Source organism: Dermacentor silvarum, chromosome 4 (genome assembly GCF_013339745.2).
Source record: "Dermacentor silvarum isolate Dsil-2018 chromosome 4, BIME_Dsil_1.4, whole genome shotgun sequence".
NCBI classification, from domain to species: domain Eukaryota; kingdom Metazoa; phylum Arthropoda; class Arachnida; order Ixodida; family Ixodidae; genus Dermacentor; species Dermacentor silvarum.
Window position 1 is genome coordinate 51,868,520 of NC_051157.2, and position 21,915 is coordinate 51,890,434.

The 21,915-nt window shown below is 48.0% G+C and overlaps 1 protein-coding gene across 1 annotated transcript in view; it reads left to right on the forward strand.

The window, feature by feature from the left end:
* Window positions 1-20,773, forward strand: part of LOC119450026 (POU domain, class 4, transcription factor 3) — a 49,031-nt gene extending 28,258 nt beyond the window's left edge. The window contains exons 2-6 of the mRNA XM_049665573.1: window positions 8,039-8,083; window positions 14,266-14,346; window positions 16,376-16,501; window positions 17,281-17,515; window positions 18,207-20,773. Coding sequence (XP_049521530.1) covers window positions 8,039-8,083; window positions 14,266-14,346; window positions 16,376-16,501; window positions 17,281-17,515; window positions 18,207-18,862 — 1,143 coding nt within the window. The 3' untranslated portion in view covers window positions 18,863-20,773. The remainder of the gene's footprint in view (window positions 1-8,038; window positions 8,084-14,265; window positions 14,347-16,375; window positions 16,502-17,280; window positions 17,516-18,206) is intronic.
* Window positions 20,774-21,915: the final 1,142 nt, after the last annotated feature.

Here is a 21,915-nt window from a genome sequence, read left to right on the forward strand (position 1 = left end):
TCTTCACCGCTTGTTTCGCGTTCTTTCCTCGCGCTAAGTGCGTGCAGTGAAAGATTATGGCTTCCGCTCAGAGGAAAACTAAGCACAAGTCATGTTTTTTTCAGCGGCGCTATGTAATTTTAATGGGTTTACGACTCCCGGGAAAGAGCTCTTAAGCCCTTTTCGCCACGTGGGAAATTCTCTCATAAAGTGCTCGGTCCCTTACAACGCTTCTGAGAGCTTTCGAGAATTAGTTTTAGTTGCAGGGGAGGTCGCTTGCAACGAACACCTTGTGCACGCTTTATGTACACGGCAATGACGGCATGCTTCTTTTTCCGAAGTTCACATGTGTTGCTGCGTCTCGAAGCTATGACTGCCGGTATTTTTGTTTTTGATCAGTACTGCCGATTTTGGCGAAACAGCGCTTCCGCCCACACTGGAGGACTTCGCCGAGAGGAAACACAATATACTTTATGCGTACTTTCTTAGGGCTAATGTTTACTATGCCTCAAACTTCGAAAGGTTTCCTCTACCAAAGAAACTTCTGCTGATCATTAAAGTTGCGGTTTTACAGCGCATGCGCATATTTTTAAAAATCATTCGCTCTGTCACAAGGGGGGGTATCCCTTCGAGTCGCACCAAACTAAGATGCCAATTAGTGAACTTAAAGTGAGCACAAGCCGGTGGTTTCGCTACTTTCAGCAGGGCACGGCGATTCATGTAGTTCTTGTCAGTCCAGTTTTTGCACGGGCTTGAGACGCTTGCGCCTAGGAATACGTTAGGCTCGCGTGGATGCGGAACTCGGAGAGGAATGGCGCGGACGAATAAATAAATTGAGGCATTGTGGTAACTAAACGCGGGAGTTCATCGTGTTCGGAGCGGTGAAACGCCTAGTCACGGTTCCTGGTGTACGGAGCCCTAACGAATGCGAACATGCTAGACGTTTGCATGAACTAGAAAAGTCAGCAAGAATAATTTCATCACAATGAAAAGCAGCCTGTCCATCAAAGTAGGGCGTCGCATCGGGCTATGTCTACCAGTCCAATATACGGGGAAGGATTATTCAGCCTTGTATACAGGGTGTCCCAACTATTATGCACCAAGATTTAAAAATATGCGAATGCAACGTCACTGGACAGAACCAACGTAATATTGTTTGCCGTCGCTTAGAGATACTCAATTTTTTTTTTGCATTTCGCCTAATTACTTAAGTAGTCGCGATTATTTAATCAAGTTCTCATATATTATAATTAGAATAAAAGTATCAATAAAAAAATAGAGAACAACATGAAAAACTTCCGATACAGTTGTCTGTTGCTCAATACCTGCTACCTAAAAGTGTTTTTCCGAGCGTGAAAGAAGCCCGCGAATACACGCCTAATTGTCGCGCGACTAGCCGCTCGAGGCACTTTGTTTTCGCTTCCGAGGATACGAGCGTGATGTTACAAGAAGCCGCGATGTAACAGGAATTACCGATACCTATAGCTCATAACTGCTTAGGGCAGTAAAACAATAGCTGGAACTAAAAAGCACAGACGAAGAGAGCCACTCGGGAGAAAACCTGTCATGTAAAGCGTTTTTCTGCTTTCTGAAGCTTCCTGTTCTATAAGAACCGCGCACATCCTTGTTTTTGTGTAGATATATTTGCCAAAATCACACCCGTTTACCAAATAATCGATGCGAACAATTGCACGTATTTCATTAGGATACTTTTCTTACAACTACATCCATTTCTTCTCACCCGTCTTGCTGACTAGACGACCACGACGACAGCGGCGGGGCGGCTTCGTGCAAGAAAATGACGAAGGGGTCAACATAATAAAATTCAAATGAAAAAACGAGAAGAATCGTTAAAAATGCGGCTCCAGGGTAATTAACCTCGTGCGCTGATCCAAGGCGAACGCGCATGGAGAACGCCAAGGGGAATTAAATTGCGCGTCAGCGTTAACGGGTTCAATGAATGCGCGCAACTCAATATACCGTACACCGAGGCTTTCCGAGATCCACAGCGCGTGGCGGGATCAAAGCAGAGTGAATCGCGACACACTACTCGGATCGACAAACTCTTGGCTAGGCGTGGGCGCCAACAACAATCAAGGAGACGCCAACAAGTTACCACGAAGAAAGAATAAAGCTTTAAAGCACTTGGCATTTGGTCGCAAAACGCAAGTACCCGCCAGCACGTGGAAGTATTATGGAGAGGGAAATAACAAAAGAGAGAGAGAGAGAAACGGAGTGACAGAGTGCGTGACAGTTGGCATGCGTGATCAACAGAAATGCCGAACGAGCACTCGCACAGTACGAGTATAAGCTCTCGCTACACCTTTATTGCGTACTTTTTTTGGCTCTTTACTGTCGCCGCACGGCTGTGTTCTACTCGACGGGGGCACTGCAGCCTGCTCCCCGTCAGAACCAGTGTAATCCCCCCTCATCACCACCATTCCGTGCTTTTCATTCGTGCTCGGGGCGCGCAACACAAAAGAGCTGCGTCTGCCTTTTGTCCGCCCGATCGGCGTATCTCGATGTGGCCCGGAGCGCGCCCCCGGCATTGTCTGGTGAACGCACAATAGACCTCTTTTTGCGCCAAATCGAGCACGGGCCACGACGCAGGGAAGAATACCCGCACCCCGCCTGGTTTCAATGACACGGTGTCTACTGCTGCTGTTGTTGCTGTAGTGGGTAGGAAGATACCATAAACTGTTCGGATGTGTCTCGCTTATTGCTCCACCCATCGGGACAGATCGCGAAAACTCGAAGTTTTGTCCACTGTCTTTTGCGTGTCATTATCTCGATCGCCTGCTATAGCACTGGTGCCATGCGATGGTGTATTTCCCAACGTCGAAGTAAAACCCGCCTTTCACCTCGGGCTACTATTTCGCTTGCACATTTCACTGCTGCTCCTCAGGTGAAAGAACAATCCAGACTGGTGCAATGTGAGGCATTAACTTTTCAATTTTGGGAATCCGAATTGTTATTAGCAATTACAATTTTAAAAACTAATAAAAACGAATTGAATGACAAAAACAATCCAAACAAAAATGACAAATTAAGAATGGTTGGTCATCAAGCTGCTAACTAAAATAAGCAAAATAAAGTGATGAAGCATCATATTTTTAACTCATTATTCGGATAGCTGGTGAACCTTTGGTGGTGAAATTATCTGCATGCCAATTCACCCTAAACACAGACATATATGTATTTGTGTCTAGTGAAACAACACCAACTGTAACTGCACAAGAAGACGGCAAACCGTTTGAACTATGAGATATCTGAGCTTATCGCTTCCTTATGATATATCATACCGAGTCGTCTTGAAACACAAACAATCCTGTGCACTCGCTAACAAACGTAAGCAACGAAATTCGGTTTAACTTATACCGTATGTAGTTGCAAATGTTTCCAACAAACTATTGTCGGCTTTTACGGCAACTTTATTTGCCTAAATCATTAAAGAATGATAGGTGATGATAACATGAAGGGAATTAAGAGAATTCCGGCAAAAGAATCAGTTTCACGAACGCTCGTGCATAGCCAATTGAACGTATAAAAGAAAAGAAAAACAGCAACAAAGCGGCACGCGCAGCAGTTTTCGCGCTTGGGCAGAAGTCACTAAAAGTACTACCAATAGAATAGCCGGTGACACACACACACACAAAAAAAATTAAGTCCAAAGAAATGAACTGCCCATAAAATATACCTGCAAAAATGTCCCCAGATTCCGCACTTGCTGCTACTGTACTCAAGTCACCAAACGCACCATGGCGGGGAGCGCGTGTATAACATCCCGCAAATCTCTTGCGATGTGTTTTATTCGGCAAGAAATGGCGGACCACTTAACGTGGCCTATGTCAGAGTACGTCGCCTGGTCAAAAATTGTGAAAGACCGTCCCTCGAGCCACCACGCAGAGTGATTACCATTGCATATTTCGGCTACTTCATTATCCAAGCGAAAATTAATTCTGTGAGGTAAACCAATTGATTACGTGATGCTAAAAGGCGACACTGTGCCCAGAAGGAACGAAACGCTAGTTTCATTATTGTTCCTATTTTGGGGGGTTTGTGTGAAGAAGAGAGAGAGAAACGAGAAGGGAAAGGTAGCGAGGTTAACCAAGGACGTGCCCGGTTGGCTACCCTACGCTTGGGGAGAGGGAAAGGGGGGAATAGATAAGGAGCGAGAATACGAAAAAAAAAACACAAAAAGAGTCAGTTATTCACACAGTCAGTCGCAGAGGAAGGTCCACTGTCACAAGCGCTCATATAGTCCAGCCTCCTTAAAGAACTGCAGAAGAGCTTTTGTGGCCTTTCGCATGCAGGAATGCGTAGGCCATGGTCCCAGAATCTTTTCCTCTGACAGCACTCTGCTATCTAACATGCTGAGTTGAGTTTGAAGAATCCGTCGTTGAGCGTCAAAAGCTGGGCAATGACACAGAAGGTGCTCTAGCGTCTCATCGCAGCCGCACAAATTGCATGCCGCACTGTTAGCCATTCCTATTAGGAATGAATAGGAATTTGTAAATGCGACGCCCAACCACACGCGACACAGTAAAGTTGCTTTACCACGGAAGAGTCCAGGTGGCAGGCGAAGTCGCAATTTAGGGTCGAGAGAATGCAAGCGTGAGTTGCTGAAACCTGGTAAATTCCATCTTTGAAGTGCGATGTGGCGAGCAAGTGATTGAAGTTGCCGCGCAGCATCCGTTCTTGAGATTGGTATAGGCACTCGCTGATGTTTTTGATGAGCCGAGCGAGCAGCTTTATCGGCGCTGTCGTTGCCAACAATTCCGCAGTGGCTCGGCAACCACTGAAATACGATGTCGCGTCCTTTCTCAATCGCGTGGTGATGAGCTTGTCTTATTTCGTACACTAGCTGTTCGTGTAGCCCGTGACGTAGGGCAAACTGCAGAATTTGTAGGGCTGCTTTCGAATCGCAGAAAATGGACCAGCGATTTGGTGGTTGCTGAAGCACGTAATGGATTGCACCTTGAAGAGCCGCAAGTGCTGCTGCTGTCGACGTGGTGTTGTGAGAGTACTTAAATTGCAAAGAGGCGGCGTCCGATGGAACAACCACTGCTCCGGTTGAACTGTTGGAATTAGTGGAACCGTCCATGTAAATATGTATTCGGTCAAGATAAGACTCGTGTAGGCAAAGCAGGGACAACCGCTTCAGGGCTAAGGGTGACAGGTCTGATTTCTTAGCAATCCCAGGAACTGAGAGGCACACGCGAATTTGCCGGAGACACCACAATGCCGATGTTGGGCGTTTTGCAGGCTTGAAGCCAGAAGGTATCGACTCGTGTTGTCTCGTCACAATACTGTAGTGTGCAGTTAACCAACATAAATAGGAAGCGAATAATAGAAAAGTATTACTCAACTAAACGAAGTAAAGTTCGTCGCAAGTGTCGCGGCGTAGTATAAAGCGCGCGTTCGCTGTGCTTCCGTCATTCTCTCTCTGTGCAACGATGTGCGAAACGCCATGAACAACGTCAACGTCGGCGCTAGTTGCAGCGGCAGCGCCACCGCCGCGGAGCAGAGGAAGGCTCGGGAAGCCAAACGTAAACGTCAGCGTCGGCAAGCGGACCCCGAACTTCGGGATCGTCTTCAAGATACCGCGCGCACCGACGCTAGGAATCACGTACGATCTCTAAATAAAGATGCAACAACCCCGTACAAACGTCTCCTCTCTTCTCAATACATTCTCTCACTCTAACTTTCATTGGGTTGTGTTGCCAAGTGAAACGAAACGGAAACTCGATGCGCACCCCCCGCGATGCTTTCGCATCCCACCATGGTTGCCCGTGATATGATGTGATTTTTTATTGCGATAGCAATTATATGGACACTTCAACCGGATTTCTGCCGTCGGCGTCGCCGTCGCCGTCGCCGTGAGGTTCCCTATAGGTCAAATCTTCGCCGCGCGCCGTATGCCCGAGCGGAAGCGTGCGGGGACGCGCGCTATCATGGAGAGCGAACACACTCAATCTCCCACGCGCAAGCAAGGAAGCGGGAAGCCAGCGCCGGAGGGAGCGGGGGGGGGGGGGGGGGGGCGCACTTCTACTCTGCCAACAACCGCGCTCGTCGCTCGCTCGCACCGTCGCTTATCTCCACACGGCTCTGACCTTTATGCGCCGTGCATTCGCCGCTCAGTTTCCGTTGAAGCGATAGACCGCACGTACCTTCGCCCGCTGCTGCGGCGTATGCGCTTGCTGCCAGCGTTTTGACAGTCGTTGTCTGCAGTCATTCAGTGTGATCTATTCATGTTTGTTTGTGCGCGCTCACACCACGCTTGTTCAATCAGTTAGTAATAGTCGGGCCACATTTTCCAACGCACGCTACACATGCAATGCTGCCCGGGTCGGCAGTGCAGCGCTACAGGTGTGTCCCTTCGCACGCGCTGCCCACGGGAAGCGCTTCTCATCAACACCACCGTTTCACACGCGCCTTCTCGTGGTCATCGAGTCTCTCTTCATGTCGGTCTACTTACGCCGCAGCACAGCTGCTTTCTTAATCAGCTCATGTTTACTGCAATTCATATTGCTAACAAAGCCGCTCACCTTACTTCGTATGACATTGCTGTGTTGCTATCGCATTCATTGCTTCGCCCTTAGGGCGAAACTGACATTTTTTCTTTGGTTTGCTCTCAATGTACAAGTCACAAGAAATAGAGAGAGAGACAAGAGAAAAGGCAAAAGCAGGGTGGTCAGCCAGACGCCTATCCGGTTTGCTACCCTAGGGAGGGGGAAGGATGTTAAGATATGAAAAGAAACAAAGAAATGAGGGAGGAGACACCAATGGTGCCGCTTCATTCGGAGGGGCACACAAGCACCACATTTGGTCACTGAGGTCTGTAGAAGTCGTGTTTTGACATTGCGGTATTGATTTTTGGCACGGAGCTGTACCGCGCGGAGAACGTGTAAGAGGTATGTGCACATATCAGTGAACGCTCTGCTGTGGTCGCTACCCGTAGTAGAGTTGATGGAACATAAGAGTGGTCTTTTCAGCTCTAAACGAACACTGCTGCGTTCACCGGATGTTAAAGAGTTGACCAATTTGTAGCCAGGTAGTGTAATGGAACTTGATAGTTTAGGTTGGAGGTCGATTTGCGAAAACTTAACAGACGTAAGGATGAAATACGAGACATGATGCCTCTAGCATCCTCTGTCCACATTGCTAAACTTAGGACTTCTGTCCGGAATGACGACAACGGGCGATCCATGATGTCTACTGAAGTCATGCAAATGCTGGATGCAGGGCGTCTAGTACTTGTTAGGTGCTTCAAGCTGACGGGGTCTGCAGCTTAGTCCCAATGTATATACTAGGCCCAATTATCTCCCGAGGCGTCAGTTGGTTTCCCATTTGGTCACCTCTTGTACTTTGATCTTGCGCATCATGCTCGCCGGTACACTAGTGTACATTCTTGCATATCACCCATATCACGTGTTTCATAATGCACCAGACGAGTCGACATCTTTCACCGAGTTCATATGAATCATTGTGCACCAGTGCATGATACTTATAAATTAAGGTCTCCGGATCCTACGGTAAATATGCATCAAAAGGACGTACGAAACTCTCGTGCTAAGGTTTCGACTGCGGTTCGGTCATAGTCAGAGTACCATAACTACGAGTATTCATCAGGGTACTCTGGCGAAGACTGGGCTCCGGTCGAAACATTAGCACGATAGTTCCATGCTAGCCGTTTTTCTTTCTGTAGCCCAGAATAAGTGCACCAAGGAGCGCGATCTTTTCCTACAACCACACGAAGCCAACAGAAAGTGAAGCGAAGGAAGTCATAGGAAAAGTAACTGCGCTTTTTAATTGAAATGTAGAAATTATGAGGTAAAGGGTGATGAAATGGACGATAAAACTATTTGCCGCAGGTGAAGCCGAACGCGCATCTTTCTCGTTACACTGGCGCTGCTCTACAATTGAGCTACAGCGTCGGCTGTCCTCCCACCCATTTTCTTGGGTATTTGTGTATGTGTTCTAGATATAGCATTGGAAATGTTACCCCAGCGCCCCTCGCCGCTAAGGCAGCTGATGCGAAACATCCTTTCAACCGCAGGCGTCACGTGGTACGTCAACTTGGGAGAAAGCAACTGGCCTCTATGTATGTATGATCCTGACATCTCGCTAATTCATCGTCAACCTCTATCTTGACAATCTTTCGCCATGTTTGTGTGCTTTTCGGCTAACAAATGGTATCCGTGTGAAGAGTAGTTTCCCATGTCGACCTACCTTATTTGTCATCCTCCCACACCAGCCTATTACTTGTTTCTGACACATGCGAACGGGACAGCATCCGAACGCCATCTGCTCCTTGTGAAATGTGTGCAAGCAGGACAGCTGAATCTGCACAATTTGCTCAATCCTGATGTTAGTATTACGCCGAAAGGTGGATACAATTATTTGCTTTGCGAGCCCCCCATTCACACTAACTGACAGGCGTCAAAGCACACTAAATTGAAGAATGCAACCAGTGAGAAGAATGCAGGAGAGGCTCCTCCCACAAAGGGTGATGCGCCTGCCCTTCATCGCCCCGCGCTTCAAAGAATTGGTTCCCTTAAATATGCCACCAGAGCGAACATGATCAGCCGCCAGTTGTTCAAGAACAGTGAAAACTCCGCATTCACTCACCACAGGCGCGAACAGCCATAATCGACAAGTGCGGTGACGAAAACAGATCACAGCGCAAATGAGTAGATTTACAAAGGATTGGGAGAGAGATTCGCATAGTACTTCCTCGCCAAAACCCTCTCCCCAGAGTGTGGGTGTGCACCATTACGAGGTGGGTTAAGAGTACTTAAACGGACTCGTTGATGTCGTCTAAACCATCTGTTACTTCGTAAAATACTCGGCCATTGGTGCTAGAACATTTGAATGCGACATAACGAAATCACCTGCAGATTTGCATGAACAGATAGGTTAGCATAAATGAAGATAACTGTACTGCCGCATTCTGGATTGCTTCATGCGCGTTAATTGCGTTTATGGCAAACCAATGACACCGTACCCTGCTTCTATCAACGGCCAGGCTATCGCATGCCACAAGTTTTATTGCTTCGTAGGTGTAATTATTGACAGGTACCTTTCATGGAGCCCCGTTACATATACCTGAAGAGGAGACTAATTTCAAGTGTTGATATAATGAAGTTCATGTGCGGAAACACCTTGGGCACATCGGTACCGTCTATGTTGCAGCTGTAAACAGCACTGTTTCTGAGTTTTTTACGGTACATCTTGCCGATTTTGACGAACACATGTAAAACAAATATCCGCACCTTAGAAAGTTTGCATGGCCAGGCTCTGCGCACCTGTCTTAGACTACCATGGTGCGCCTCGACTCATGCAATAATCAAGATTGCTAGACACCATCTGATCCCAACATACGTCATGGTTTACAATCTCGGAGCACACGCTCGACATCTCTGTCGAGTCACCTTATTGCTAATTTGCCAGCGCAGAGAGCTCAAGCCACATTTTCAAAACTTGTCACGACTCATCAAGGCTGCCTCCCGTTGGGCTTTACAACAGCAGCAAGCCCACGGTTACCTCTGTGGTGCTTAAGACAGCCACAAATACGCCTCAGAATCCCGAAAATTACGAATACCCGCCATTCAACAGTGGCTCTGACATTCCCTTATGAAAATTTCTTATGCAAGTCTGATGAAGTGTTGTTGTTCTTTCACATTAGAGTCATCAGAAATTTCTTCAATGTTTGATGCATTTCGAAAGCGGATCGGCCACCGTGTGTCTGGTTGGCACGTGATGTGCGAGTTTCCTTAGTGTTTCGAGTGCGCTCCTAATCCAAACACATTAACATTTCTTAGTGGTTGATGAATTTTTCTTGTTATACATATTGCGTTTTAGATAGAATTTTGCCAAAATATGCATTATTTTTTGAAATGAAAGATAAATAAATAATAAAAAGAATGTATAAAAAATCATTACGACTACGTACGTTTCAATCGAGCGACCGTGTTACCACATGTTACGAACATCTGATCTCATTCGCAAACCCAGTATCTTCACCCAACGCCGGAACATGTCTGTTGATGCATATTTTACCAAATAAATGGCAACATGCGCTGTTTACGCTAGTGTTTACATTTCGCCACATTTACAGGGCAGGTAAATTAAGCTTCAAACTCCACAACCTGCCACTGCAAAGTGCTGTCGGTGCTCACCGCTTGAGCGTTGAGCGAACATCGTAGGAAGCAAACACTTTATCTGATACCACGTACGCCGTGGCCATAATTGATCTCTGCAATCACTTCTGTTTGTCGGAAATATTTACGCAACCCAGAAGCGCCGATCACAAACTCAGCCAGCTGGCTAGGCCTAATCGTTGGTCGACCGTCGAAGGGATTGATATCGGCTTTAACTCGCCATTGGCGACTGGCGTAGGCTGAAGCGCGTGCATTTCAGCTTCAGAACTTTGTTATTCATCTTCAGCACAAATCAGAGAAATAGGGGCGTAAGCTTTGCCACAGCTGCGGTTATGGCGGGACAGTTTCGATCATGCAGCGAGTCGATGTCGGTTCGATCCATGCATTGAGGAAAGAAAAAAAAACAGGAGAGGCCCTGACGTCACGTTTTTGAAGCCGGAAGTGCAGCCATGTTGGTGTGCCATCTCCCTTTGCGCCTCCAATCAGGGGTTCCGCAGCTCGCCAGAGCAGGTGGGCGCGAACTTTGAACTTGCATTGTTACGAGCCGCCGGAAGTGTGCGCTGCGACGCGCGTCAAAACAAAGCCTACGAAACTTCTGTAGCAGCTTTAGTGAAGCAGACGCGCTCCTGTATTTTTCCTTGGCACGTTAAACACGACGACGAAGACCCGCGCCGTGATTGCTTAAGTGTATTTGCTGCTGGTTGACACTCACACTCACCGACCCAAAACACAACTTTCAAGCTTACACACCACACTCCAAAGTCAGCTTTTCTCGTGAACAAAAGGTGCTGCGAGAAAGACAGTACTGGAAAAATTTTATCTCACTTTTAAGAGACCCAGAGCAGCAGCGAAAGCTTCAGGGGCGCGGTTGCTATGGCAACGTTGACATTTGAGGTACCCGTCCCAGTGCTCCTTTGCGAAAAACAGCACGTGACTTCCGCCACACCTTCTCCAATACGTCCGTGCTGGCCAGGGCCTCTCCTGGGTTTCTTTCCTCCATGGTTCGAACGAATATATCGTTGCCTTCTCATAACTAAAATTTGTTTAAACGTCTATAGATGAGTTGTCTATAGAAACAACGCTAAGCTGTGTCAATTTATGAATAATGTTGCTTTTCAAATTAACGAGAAAATTTATTGAAGTTATTTGCAACGACACCTCTTCTCACTCTGACGTTACTACAATATAATTAGTGTAGCTTGTCAACCAAGCAAAGCTCGTGTGTATTCGCAAGTGGATGGCTGTTGTGAAGCTAACGCTGAAACACGCCATAACATTACTAATAATGCACCACATGTAAAGCCTGCTCTGTTTTCTATAAAGAAAACTTTTGTGCATTCTCAAGTGAATGCCTGTTGTAAGCTACTGCTGAAAAACATCTTGACTTTACACATAAGCCACCACACAAAAATCTACTTACTTTTCCATAAAGAAAACATGTCTATTCTGAAGCAAATGCGTGTTGTGAAACTGCTGCTAAAACACGTCAGTTATTGATTTTCTAATTCAGGTTTGAATACCCATTAGGAGACAATACAACTCACCAGACATTGAAAATCCCATTTAATAAGGGTTGTGATTATTGAACGAAGCACATGGACAAATAACGCAAATTTACACCGATGGGTCTGTCTCAGCTTCCAGCTCCATAGGCGCTGTTGTTATCCCAGCCTTACAAATCACAATCAAGTTCAAAGTGTCCCACATGACGACCTCTACGGCAACCTAACTTGCTGCCCTACGTGCTGCTGGTAATTACATTGTACAAACTCGAAAGTGGGTCATTTTTGTGGCTTCAGAATATGCAGTCAGCCTTACGACAAAATACATACGAACAATTGGTATTTGAGAAAAGAGAAGTCCTCCATCGAGCCCCCTCCCCCCCCCCCCCCCCCTCGAAAGAACATGACATCATATTCCAATGGCTGCCGGGGCCCTTTGGCATCATCAGTAACGACCTTCCTGATGATGTTGCACGGTCAGCCCATAAAGGAACGCAGACAGTTCCCATAACCTTGTCAATAACAGATGCTGCGAGGGTCTTCGTTTACTCGCTCACACCAAGACGCAAACTTCGTGGAACACACCGACTACCCCGACTGTCTCAAACTGTCGTCTCCATAGTCTGGATCCAACATTGAAGGCTGCAGATTCTGTCGCACTTCTCCCTCCATGATGCAACTTTACTGTGGCACCTCTGGTTAGGGGTGACTTTTACGAAAGCCTACTCATTCGTTATTGGAATGTCAGACACACCTAAATGTGACTCACGTAACTGTGAAGAGACAATCGAACACGTGTTGTGTTTTTGTGAAGACATCGAACGTGACATCCTTCGCAATGTGTTAAACCGATTAGACAATAGACCGTTATTAACAAATCGATTAGACAACAGACCGTTAAAGATCCTTGGACCAAGGAACCACGCGTCGCAGGCTTACAAAGCGACGCGGGTATTGCTACGATTTATGAAATCGACTGGCCTCGGTGAACGATTGTAGGCGTGATGTGATGGACAACCACACGTATGCCCATTGCTAGAACCTTTCTCTCCCCCTCTCCTTTTTTTTTCTTTTCAAGCCTAAAATCACTTTTCCTCGTGTAGGGTAGTAAACCAGATGCACGTCTTGTTGACCTCCCTGCCTTTCCTTCCTTCCTTTATTTCCTCCCTATACTTTAGCTGGGCTGTGCGGCCGAACTTGTCAGTTTCGTGTACGGTTACAAAGGGTGCCACTGTAACTGCTGCACTCCGACAACTGAAGAGATGTCTTACCGAACGCGAGAAAGGTCATTCTTACCAACTCGAAATGTGCACTTCTCCATTTATGGCATTGTCCACCATCGAACAAATCTTGTAAAAAATTGCCAGATCTACTGAAAGGCCTCGAAAAAAAAAAAAAGGGGGGGGGGGGGGGGTTACGATGAAGTTTCAGGGCGTAGCTTCACATCTTGGTCTTCCTGCAAACCGAAAAGCTGATTCAGTCGTACGTGCGGTACTATCAGCACCCCAAAAAATGAAAGTGCCTAAGAATTCCCAACTCGCAAAGGTGACTACACGCCGTCATTTTCGGAAGCTTTGGACACCGCCCTATGAGCTCTAGGTCATCGATAGGCTAGCGTCGCCCGGAGGCTGCACGACGTTTTCGCACCTGAAGGGGTTCCGTGTACACACCAGCTTGGGCATTCAAGACTATGTGCGGCTATTCAACGTTCTGTGTACATTGCAACAAGTTGGGCGCCACATAGCACGTAGCACGTGGTTATACCGGCGTTATACTGAGAGGCGAATTCATGGCCTGCGGAGAAGTCGATTTCCAGGTGATTGTGTACAACGCTTAGTATTTCCAGAAGGTAAGGAGATCATTCGAAAACAAATCTGGAGCCTTCTGTTTTTTCTTCTTCAAGACAGTGGAGTTTAGGTCTGTGGTAAATTGCTTAATACCCTGAAAGAGGCGCTACAGGCGGAGCAATTGCCAACCTCTACTACGAGACAGAACCCGCATGTTGCGACATAATCATAACCCCCGCAATCCTTCAAAACAGGATTCACTGGCACTTGAGGAACAAAAGAAAGAAAAAAAAAAGAGGGAAATAGCAGACTTCAATAGACCCTGGCTTTGAACAACTTCACATGTTTTCTGCTGTACACCATTTTAATTAGGTCCCGATTGGTTCATTCTTCTCTTTCTGTCCGAACATCATGCCTCCATTTTCAACCCTTCTTATAACATCACCATTTTCCAAAAGCTTCAGCCCTCTGCACGGAAATCCAGCGCTGCGCCCAGGTCACTCACCAGCATTACCGTTGTATTCTAGACGTTTCAAAGCTCTAGAAGTCTTGAACCCCTGTGCTCACTTTCCGCAGCTTACGCACACCAAAAGTGTCACAGATGCGCCACCACATAGCCTAGCAACAACGCCTACAAAGGCGGCTGTATCCAGTAGTTTTTGAAAAGATTTGTGCACAGTAATTGTACATTTCCTATGCTTCCTTTCGGCACATGATCAATCGAAAACGTTTCGACACTTCAGTTAAAATAGAAGCAATAACTTCAGCGTGGTCTGCAATCCTTACGCCGAGAGTGGCGCAGCTAGATTTCTGCTATTTTATTTACTTTTGCAGGGCCAGAAATCTAATGGAGAGTTCATGGTTAAGACCGAAGCAGACTCATGGACCTCTAGGAAACTTCAGCTAATGGACGATGTAAGTATCACTCATTTTCTTTTCTTTTACGTGTACAATAGCTGGGTGATGTGCCCGTTCAAGAACAACGGTGTTGTTCCCTATTGGTGTTTCATGCAGTAACTGTCAAAATAATTGCGCTTTCTAACGCTCTGTCGATATTCTGTAGACCATTGAGGTGCAGATAACGACCTGCACTGGGGACATCGTGAGAATATGTAAACGTGTTACTTCTCGGTCCTTGCGAAACTAAACGCTTCAGAACGACGTCGACGTCATCCACTACCGCTGTGGTTGCCATAAAACATCACCATAGTGCACGAAACTCAAAGGAAGAGTGATGTTTGTTTCAGGCAGAACTTTTGCGATTGCATAAATTTCCTGCAGTCAAGTATGGTCAGCTTTGTGTATGATTGCTGTTCAGTTATAATACAGGTCTAATTGCAGTGATTTCACTTCTCTTCTTGTATATAATTTGTAATATGTATTGTTTCACCGCATATATATATATATATATATATATATATATATATATATATATATATATATATAGTATAAACTTCCCTTCAAAATGAACCCTTAGGAATATCAACATTGAACAGTTACCACCCGCTTCCGTACGCAATCAAGAAATCAATAATACAGCTATATAGTCCTGCAATTCACTTTTCTTCACGAGCTTTCACTTCACACAAGACAAACGATACGCGTCACATAGATAGTATACTGCCGATATTCGAGGACTAAATAAGAATAACTGGCCATTGTATAATAGTTTTGCTTGGTTGCTATCAGCAATTCACAGTGGACAACGGCCCTTTCTACTAGACCAGTCCCCTGCTCAGAAAGGAACTCGTGCTTTTAAAAAGTCGCAGTTTCGCCCGAAAGGCGGAGCATCGATTGCGATAGCAAATTAGTGGACTACTATAACACAAAGCAAGGATAGTAGCTTTATCAGCCGTGTATAAACTTGTAAACGTAGCCACACAAACTAACAAGCATGGTGTCACGCGCACCCAAGCAAACATGAACGCCTCTCACTCGATGACCGCGGAAACTGTGTCAAAACGCTGTAGTGAGTTAGCGCACCAGCAGCAGCGAGCGCATTTGAGCTTCGTGCCGGCGCTCGCATCAACGCAATCTTAGCCGCGAAAACACAGGGCGGGCTGACTGTGCCCCCGCCGCCGATGCCTTTCAAGATGCAGCCGCCCGGGCGGGGCACGGCGTAATACGCGACCTCTCCCTCCCTTACCCTCCCCCGGAGCCTTCCAGCTCAACGGGACCGCGCGGCCGCAGTAAAGCGCGGCCCCTCCACCTGCCCACCCTCCACCTGGAGCCTCCCGGCCCGGCGGGAGCGCGCGGCCGCAGTAAAGCTAGGCCCCTCCGGAGCGTTGTGCGCGACTGGAATACTGCTCGCTTCCTTCCCGCTTCCCGCCCTTGCGTGCGCGAGCCGCGAGTGCCGGCTCACCGTCGCACGCTTTCACTCGCACATATAGCGTACGGCGCGCGGCGACGATTTTGTCACCCGTTGACTTTATACAGGACCTCACGGCGACGACGACGACGGCATAAATGCGCCTGGAGTTGCCATATAATTGCTATCGCAATAAAAATCGCAACTTAATTATTTATATATACACAATAAACATATGATCAACAAAACTTGTACGCCCATTATCACTCAACCTTAGCAGTGCGTACACCAAGCTTGGTGCTTACACCAAGTCTGAATAATGTGAAAAGTATTTACGTAAGTATACAGACAGCGCGCACAAATTGCGAAAATATATTTAACCCATGTAGCCAATGGCTGGAGTGGAGCCGAACGAATGAAAGAGGGTACGAACTTTTTTTCAAATGTTTTTTTGCCAGGAGAAGCACGTTGCGTCTCCAAACTCAAGCGACTTTGTCTCGTTCCATCCATTAGCAAGATGTCGGTGGCTTATGCATTATTGCCCCCTTCAGTGCAACAGCAGTTTCTTTTTCAAATTAAAATGCCCGGGAAGTGCGAGTCGCTTGGATTGCTTTTCAGGATTTCACTTCCGCGCAGGCCATGCCGGAAGCGGAAGCCCACAATCGACGGTGGCGCTGCTTGGCAGCAGCGCCACGGTTTCACTACGCGGATATGTCCTCTGGGCCCGAAGACCCGGACAACCGATATCGGATGCAGAACCTGGTGAGGAACCATCACACTAAAAGCTGTCGCAGAACCGCTTACGTATAGTTTTCTAGTATTTGTCATTCCCGAACTGTTGGCACACAGCCACGAAACTTTTTTTCAGACCTCTCTTACTACGACAGGCAACATCCTTGAAAGCAACTACATCCTGCGAACATTTCTGTCATATCATCTACGCGGCAATGTCGGGGACGAAAAGCCGTGTATTGCGTCATGTGTCAGACAGCAGAAAGTCGAGCGATGCTGCGTATTACGCTATCATTTCACTGGGAAAGGAGCAATACTCCCCACAACTTTTTCACGTAATTTGTAATCGTATAGCTAGCGCTGTAGACCCCATTAAATTTCAAGCCATGAGCCCATGTAACAAAGCGCTACCGAAACACGAGGACACAGTGAATGGCAAGACTAGCATCGTGTCCTCGTTTAGTATGTCCTTGTCTTTCGCGCTCACACTTAGTTTCTTACCATGAGTTACCAACTAGCCCAAACCCACGCTTTACATAATTTCATGACCGCAGATGGCGTGCTCCCTCAATTTTCGTCCGCGAGTGTCTCACACCGATTAAATTGTGTCAGCATGATGTTGTTTACCTATTTCGCAAGGCTAGTTTTCATTGAAAAGTCTGATCCTTCACTCATGTTCGACGCGCGCTATAATATCAAAAAGTTCCTGAGAAATCAAGCACGTAATGCAGTGTATGCATACTTATGCGCAAATAGTCTTCAGTTTTCGAAGCAGAGGAAGCCTATAAATGATCTAAAACCTACTCCAGGGTAACTTCTTTCCCGGCCTGGAAGAAGCCGGCCTGATGGGCCGCGCCGAAGCGCTGGTGGACATCAGCAAGCACTCTCCCCCAACGGGCGCCGCGGCAGGGCTACCCATCCGGCATGACATGATGTACCACGCGATGGGGCCTCCCGGAGGACCAGGGGCACCCGGCGCACCTCCCACGTCGCGCCCGGGTCCGCCTCACCACCAGATGGGACACCACCCTTCCACCATGGACGGTAAGAGGACGCACTCATCGCTGGTCATTCACAACACCCTATTTGCTCCTGTGACACGACAGCACTCCTGTGTTTGACAACGAAAGCGAGAGGGAAACGCCACAATCGTTGCGTGGTTCGAAGATGTCACCAGTGACTTCCACTCGAATGTATACTTAACTTGAACAAGTAGCAAGACGAACAAGTTCCATGACAATTTGAAGCTCCCAGCTAAATAAGAAACAGTGCTTCATGGTGTGGTTTTAAAGACTTCTAATACGTTTGCGAAAAAAGTGTTATCTGATGCTTAATAACGAGAGAAATTTCAATGCTAACCTCAGACGTTAGCCTTGCCACAGGTTTGACATGCTCCTTAATATGAAATATACGTTTTAAGTGAAGTTTATGCACAAGTATTGAGGACAATGAAAGGAGGTGATGGCACTGAGAAATTATTAGGCTCTGACAAAACGGCGCTCTGCATCATCACTGCATGATGCGCACAGTCAAGCACCAGGTTCATCTCGTCACAGTTGCAAGTATGGAGAGGATGCCAATTCGTGCAACTCAGTAATTACACAGTAACATGACACAGTAACACGACACAGTAATTCAAAAAAGCGCTACAAATGTTTTGTATGGATTAAACCATGAAAATGCGTGCCGACGACTTTTCTGAATGCCCCTGATGTCCCGTTGCCATCCCACGCAGGTATGGATCTTCTCGACCCGCTGTGCCCGTCGTCGCTGCCTGGCCCGCTGGGCGCCATGCAGGGCCCTCCGTCCACGGACGCTGTGGGCCACCAGCTGCCGCCCCTGTACGGCATGCACGCCGGCGGCGCCGGGGGCGGCTTCCCCGGGTCGGCCGTGCACGACGCCGACTCGGACCCGCGCGAGCTGGAGGCGTTCGCCGAGCGCTTCAAGCAGCGGCGCATCAAGCTGGGCGTCACGCAGGCCGATGTGGGCCGCGCGCTGGCCAACCTCAAACTGCCCGGCGTGGGATCGCTCTCGCAGAGCACCATCTGCCGCTTCGAGTCCCTGACGCTGTCGCACAACAACATGGTGGCGCTCAAGCCCATCCTGGGCGCGTGGCTCGAGGCGGCCGAAGCGCAGGCCAAGAACAAGCGCACCGACCCGGACCTCCCGGGCGTGCTGCCGGCGGGTGAGAAGAAGCGCAAGCGCACCTCGATCGCGGCGCCCGAGAAGCGCTCGCTCGAGGCCTACTTCGCCGTGCAACCGCGGCCGTCGGGCGAGAAGATCGCCGCCATCGCTGAGAAGCTGGACCTCAAGAAGAACGTGGTGCGCGTCTGGTTCTGCAACCAGCGCCAGAAGCAGAAGCGGATGAAGTACTCGGCGGTGCAGCACTAGCGGCTCCGGTACGAGGCCGCGCGGCTCTCCACGGACGTGCAGTGGTGTGACTCGGCCGCGCCGCCAGCCGCGTTGCGTTGCGCGCCCGCGCTGGAGGTGGCCTGCCTCGGGGGCCAAATGGCATCGGGCCAGCAGGAATACTGTCAGCAGAATCAAAACACGTTCTAAAATGTAACCCGCGGTAAAGATGAAACGCGAAGCAGTCGCTGGGGTGTCGGATGCTAACGTTTGGGCCCGTGCAACAACTTGTTGCTTGGGGTTTTAACTGAGTACACATCCCTTTCCTGTTATCGGTCTCATGCAGACTCTTCTTGACCCCTCTCGTGATGAACGCGAATAACTGAGCCCCGATTCCTGGAATACAGTTCCCACGAAAAAAAAACCTCATGGCGTGAGCGTGCAAAAGTCTGTATACGATGGTGGAGCACCGAGCCTTGGTGCTGATACTCTGACAACTATTTATTTACCGAAGAAGATCGTTTATATTCTACAGGAACACAATATTCTCAGCCCAGAAAGTGAGAGGGCTCTTCGTTTCCTTACTAAGTAATCTGGAATCTTCTCTCTAAATGATCGAAAAGTAAGTACCTCTGAACCACGTGAAATTACATTATTAGGCCAGCTCATCTTGTCAGAAAACACCGCCCAGTCTCGCGTCTTTACTTGCGATTGCCGACAGGTACGTCACCTTTTCAACTAAGGAAATTTAAAGGTTACGGTGCGAAATCGTTGTTCTGCGGCAGCCATCTCCAGTTGCTCCGCGGCGAGCGACAGCCGAACAAAAAAGAAAAGACACGCAACGCCGGCAACTACGGGACTTCACGCAGTGAATGACTGCAGCATGTGTTCGTGACAGTGAAATGGGACTTCTAGGCTGGAGCAACAGCGATCATACGGCGCGAATACGTGCGCCTGCCTAGTCGATCCAGCCGTGCACGGAGCTTTCTCTCATCCTGTCGGCCGAAGCGTATCCCGAGCCGTGAATTTACAGCGCTTCTCCTTCCGCGCGGAGCGTCTCAGCAACGAGGCGGCGTTCGAGCGGTCGTTACCAGGAGCCGGCAGTGTGCTGTCGTGTGCGACTGACTCTGACCTGACGCGCCTCTGACGTCCTCGTGGCCCGACTTGGCTTCCCTGTCTGTCGTCCCATTTCACGCGAAAGTTCAGTGTTGCGACTGTGTGTTTCTACGCGTTATATATAATTTAATTTATTAAAGACGGAGTGGCTTGTTCGCCAGCCTTCTGGCGCGGCAGGATTACCGAAGGGCGATATTTGTCGGAAGCGCAGCGTACCAGCACTGTCTGCACATGAGAGAGGAGGCCTCCGCATGTCAGCGTGAGGTCACGTGTGTGATGCGGGCATAGAATTGGGCTTCACAAAGCAGGTAAACTGCCGTGCTCCCAGCAACAAATCGAACGCCGCTGCTTCATGACGTCCCAGCTGTCTCATCCTTACACCAATCTGTATTCGGCCAAAGACGTAAAAATTAGGAGGTGTTCAATCTCTTCTAGAGGGTACTGAGTAGCCTTCAAGAGGCTTGCTTCTTAATACGGCTGATTTCACGTCTCGCGAACCTCACCGAGGCGATCAGAGGTAATGACTTGGCATTATTCCTGGGTTTTTGGAGAGGCTTCAGTTTGACTTGCTCGGTGTGTATTACGTACGGTATCTGGAAAACTTACGCGTCCCAAAATGTGTCTAATGCAAACGTTTGTCAAATCGTGTGAGGAAATCATACTTTCTCTCTTCATTTCATGGGAACGTGAATAAATACATTCATGCTGTCTGCCCATGCTTTCGCAATAAGAGCATGGTGTGATTGGGCATTACACATGGTGAAAGAAAAGCGTTGTTTTGGGTAATGTTGCCTTATACGTTTCTTAGCGCTAAGTGTTGCAGAATATTCTTGTTATTTGCGAGGAAAAAAAGTAAGCTACTCCATCAAAAGTAGGCCCTATTTTCTCGCCTGGATGTTTATAACCCACTGGTAAAATTCATACACGGAAACACGGACACACAAAAAATGTGTGGGAGGGGGGGGGGGGGCGCTTTTTTTTTAATTGAAGCTTAGGGAATGTGGTCTGCAGAGCATGCTCCGGTTGTAGGCAATCTTCCAGTCCTACGTCTCCAAGCTTACACGCTTTTCCAACCAGATATATCTCCATGAACGTGTTCCATTTTGTTTTATTCTTTATTTCATTTTTCCAGCTTGACCACAACGAGTGATTAGTACTGAAGTTGCACAAAGTTTCAGGGTCAGTGACGCAGCGTGAGTGAGAGTGCTGTAAAACTCCCTGGGGGTGAGTGATTGACCGCGGTTTTGTGTAAGAAATCGTCAAATAAAACCAAGGAATGTCATAACACATATCAGCAACGGTGTAGCTAGGCTTTCAGAAGATGTGAGCGCGTCTGCATGTAGAACACGGACCAAACGAAAGAACAGCGTCGACCGGAAAACAGTTTAGAATGACAAGCGACCATGCTACCTAGGCTCGCCCCGTGAAAAACGAGATGGTAGCCAAAGCACGTGTCGATCAACAAGCATCCCTGTCCAGGTCTGCGTGAACTGCTTAAATGGTGCTCAAGGCGGAACCGCAACTATTGTTACGTAGTGTGGTCGTATCTTACATACAGCTTACGGAGAAAGTAAGAAGATATAGAGAGGAACACTTAATTCTGCTACAGACGTCGCACGTACAGTTTCAATGGCAATTCATATCGCAGCTCGGTCTACGCAAGACCGCTAAGGATAGAATGCCGGGCCATTTGGCATTCCACGTTGACGACAAAATGCAGCGTCGCACGAAAGAAACAAGGAGACAATGACGAAGGCACTGAAGCGTGTGCGACAGCTATAGCGTTGCTTCTGTTGGCATTTCGTACGTCGCGAAGCATTTCACAAGTGCAGTTCTCGAAGTTGAAAAGTCACCACGCCGGAACGGAGTCCTTTGCACAGGGAGCAACACAAGCGAAACTTCATGCTGTATGTGTAGCCTCGAAACGCATAGCCTCGAAAAGCCGCTGAGACTGCTCGTGCGACAATGTTAAGACTATT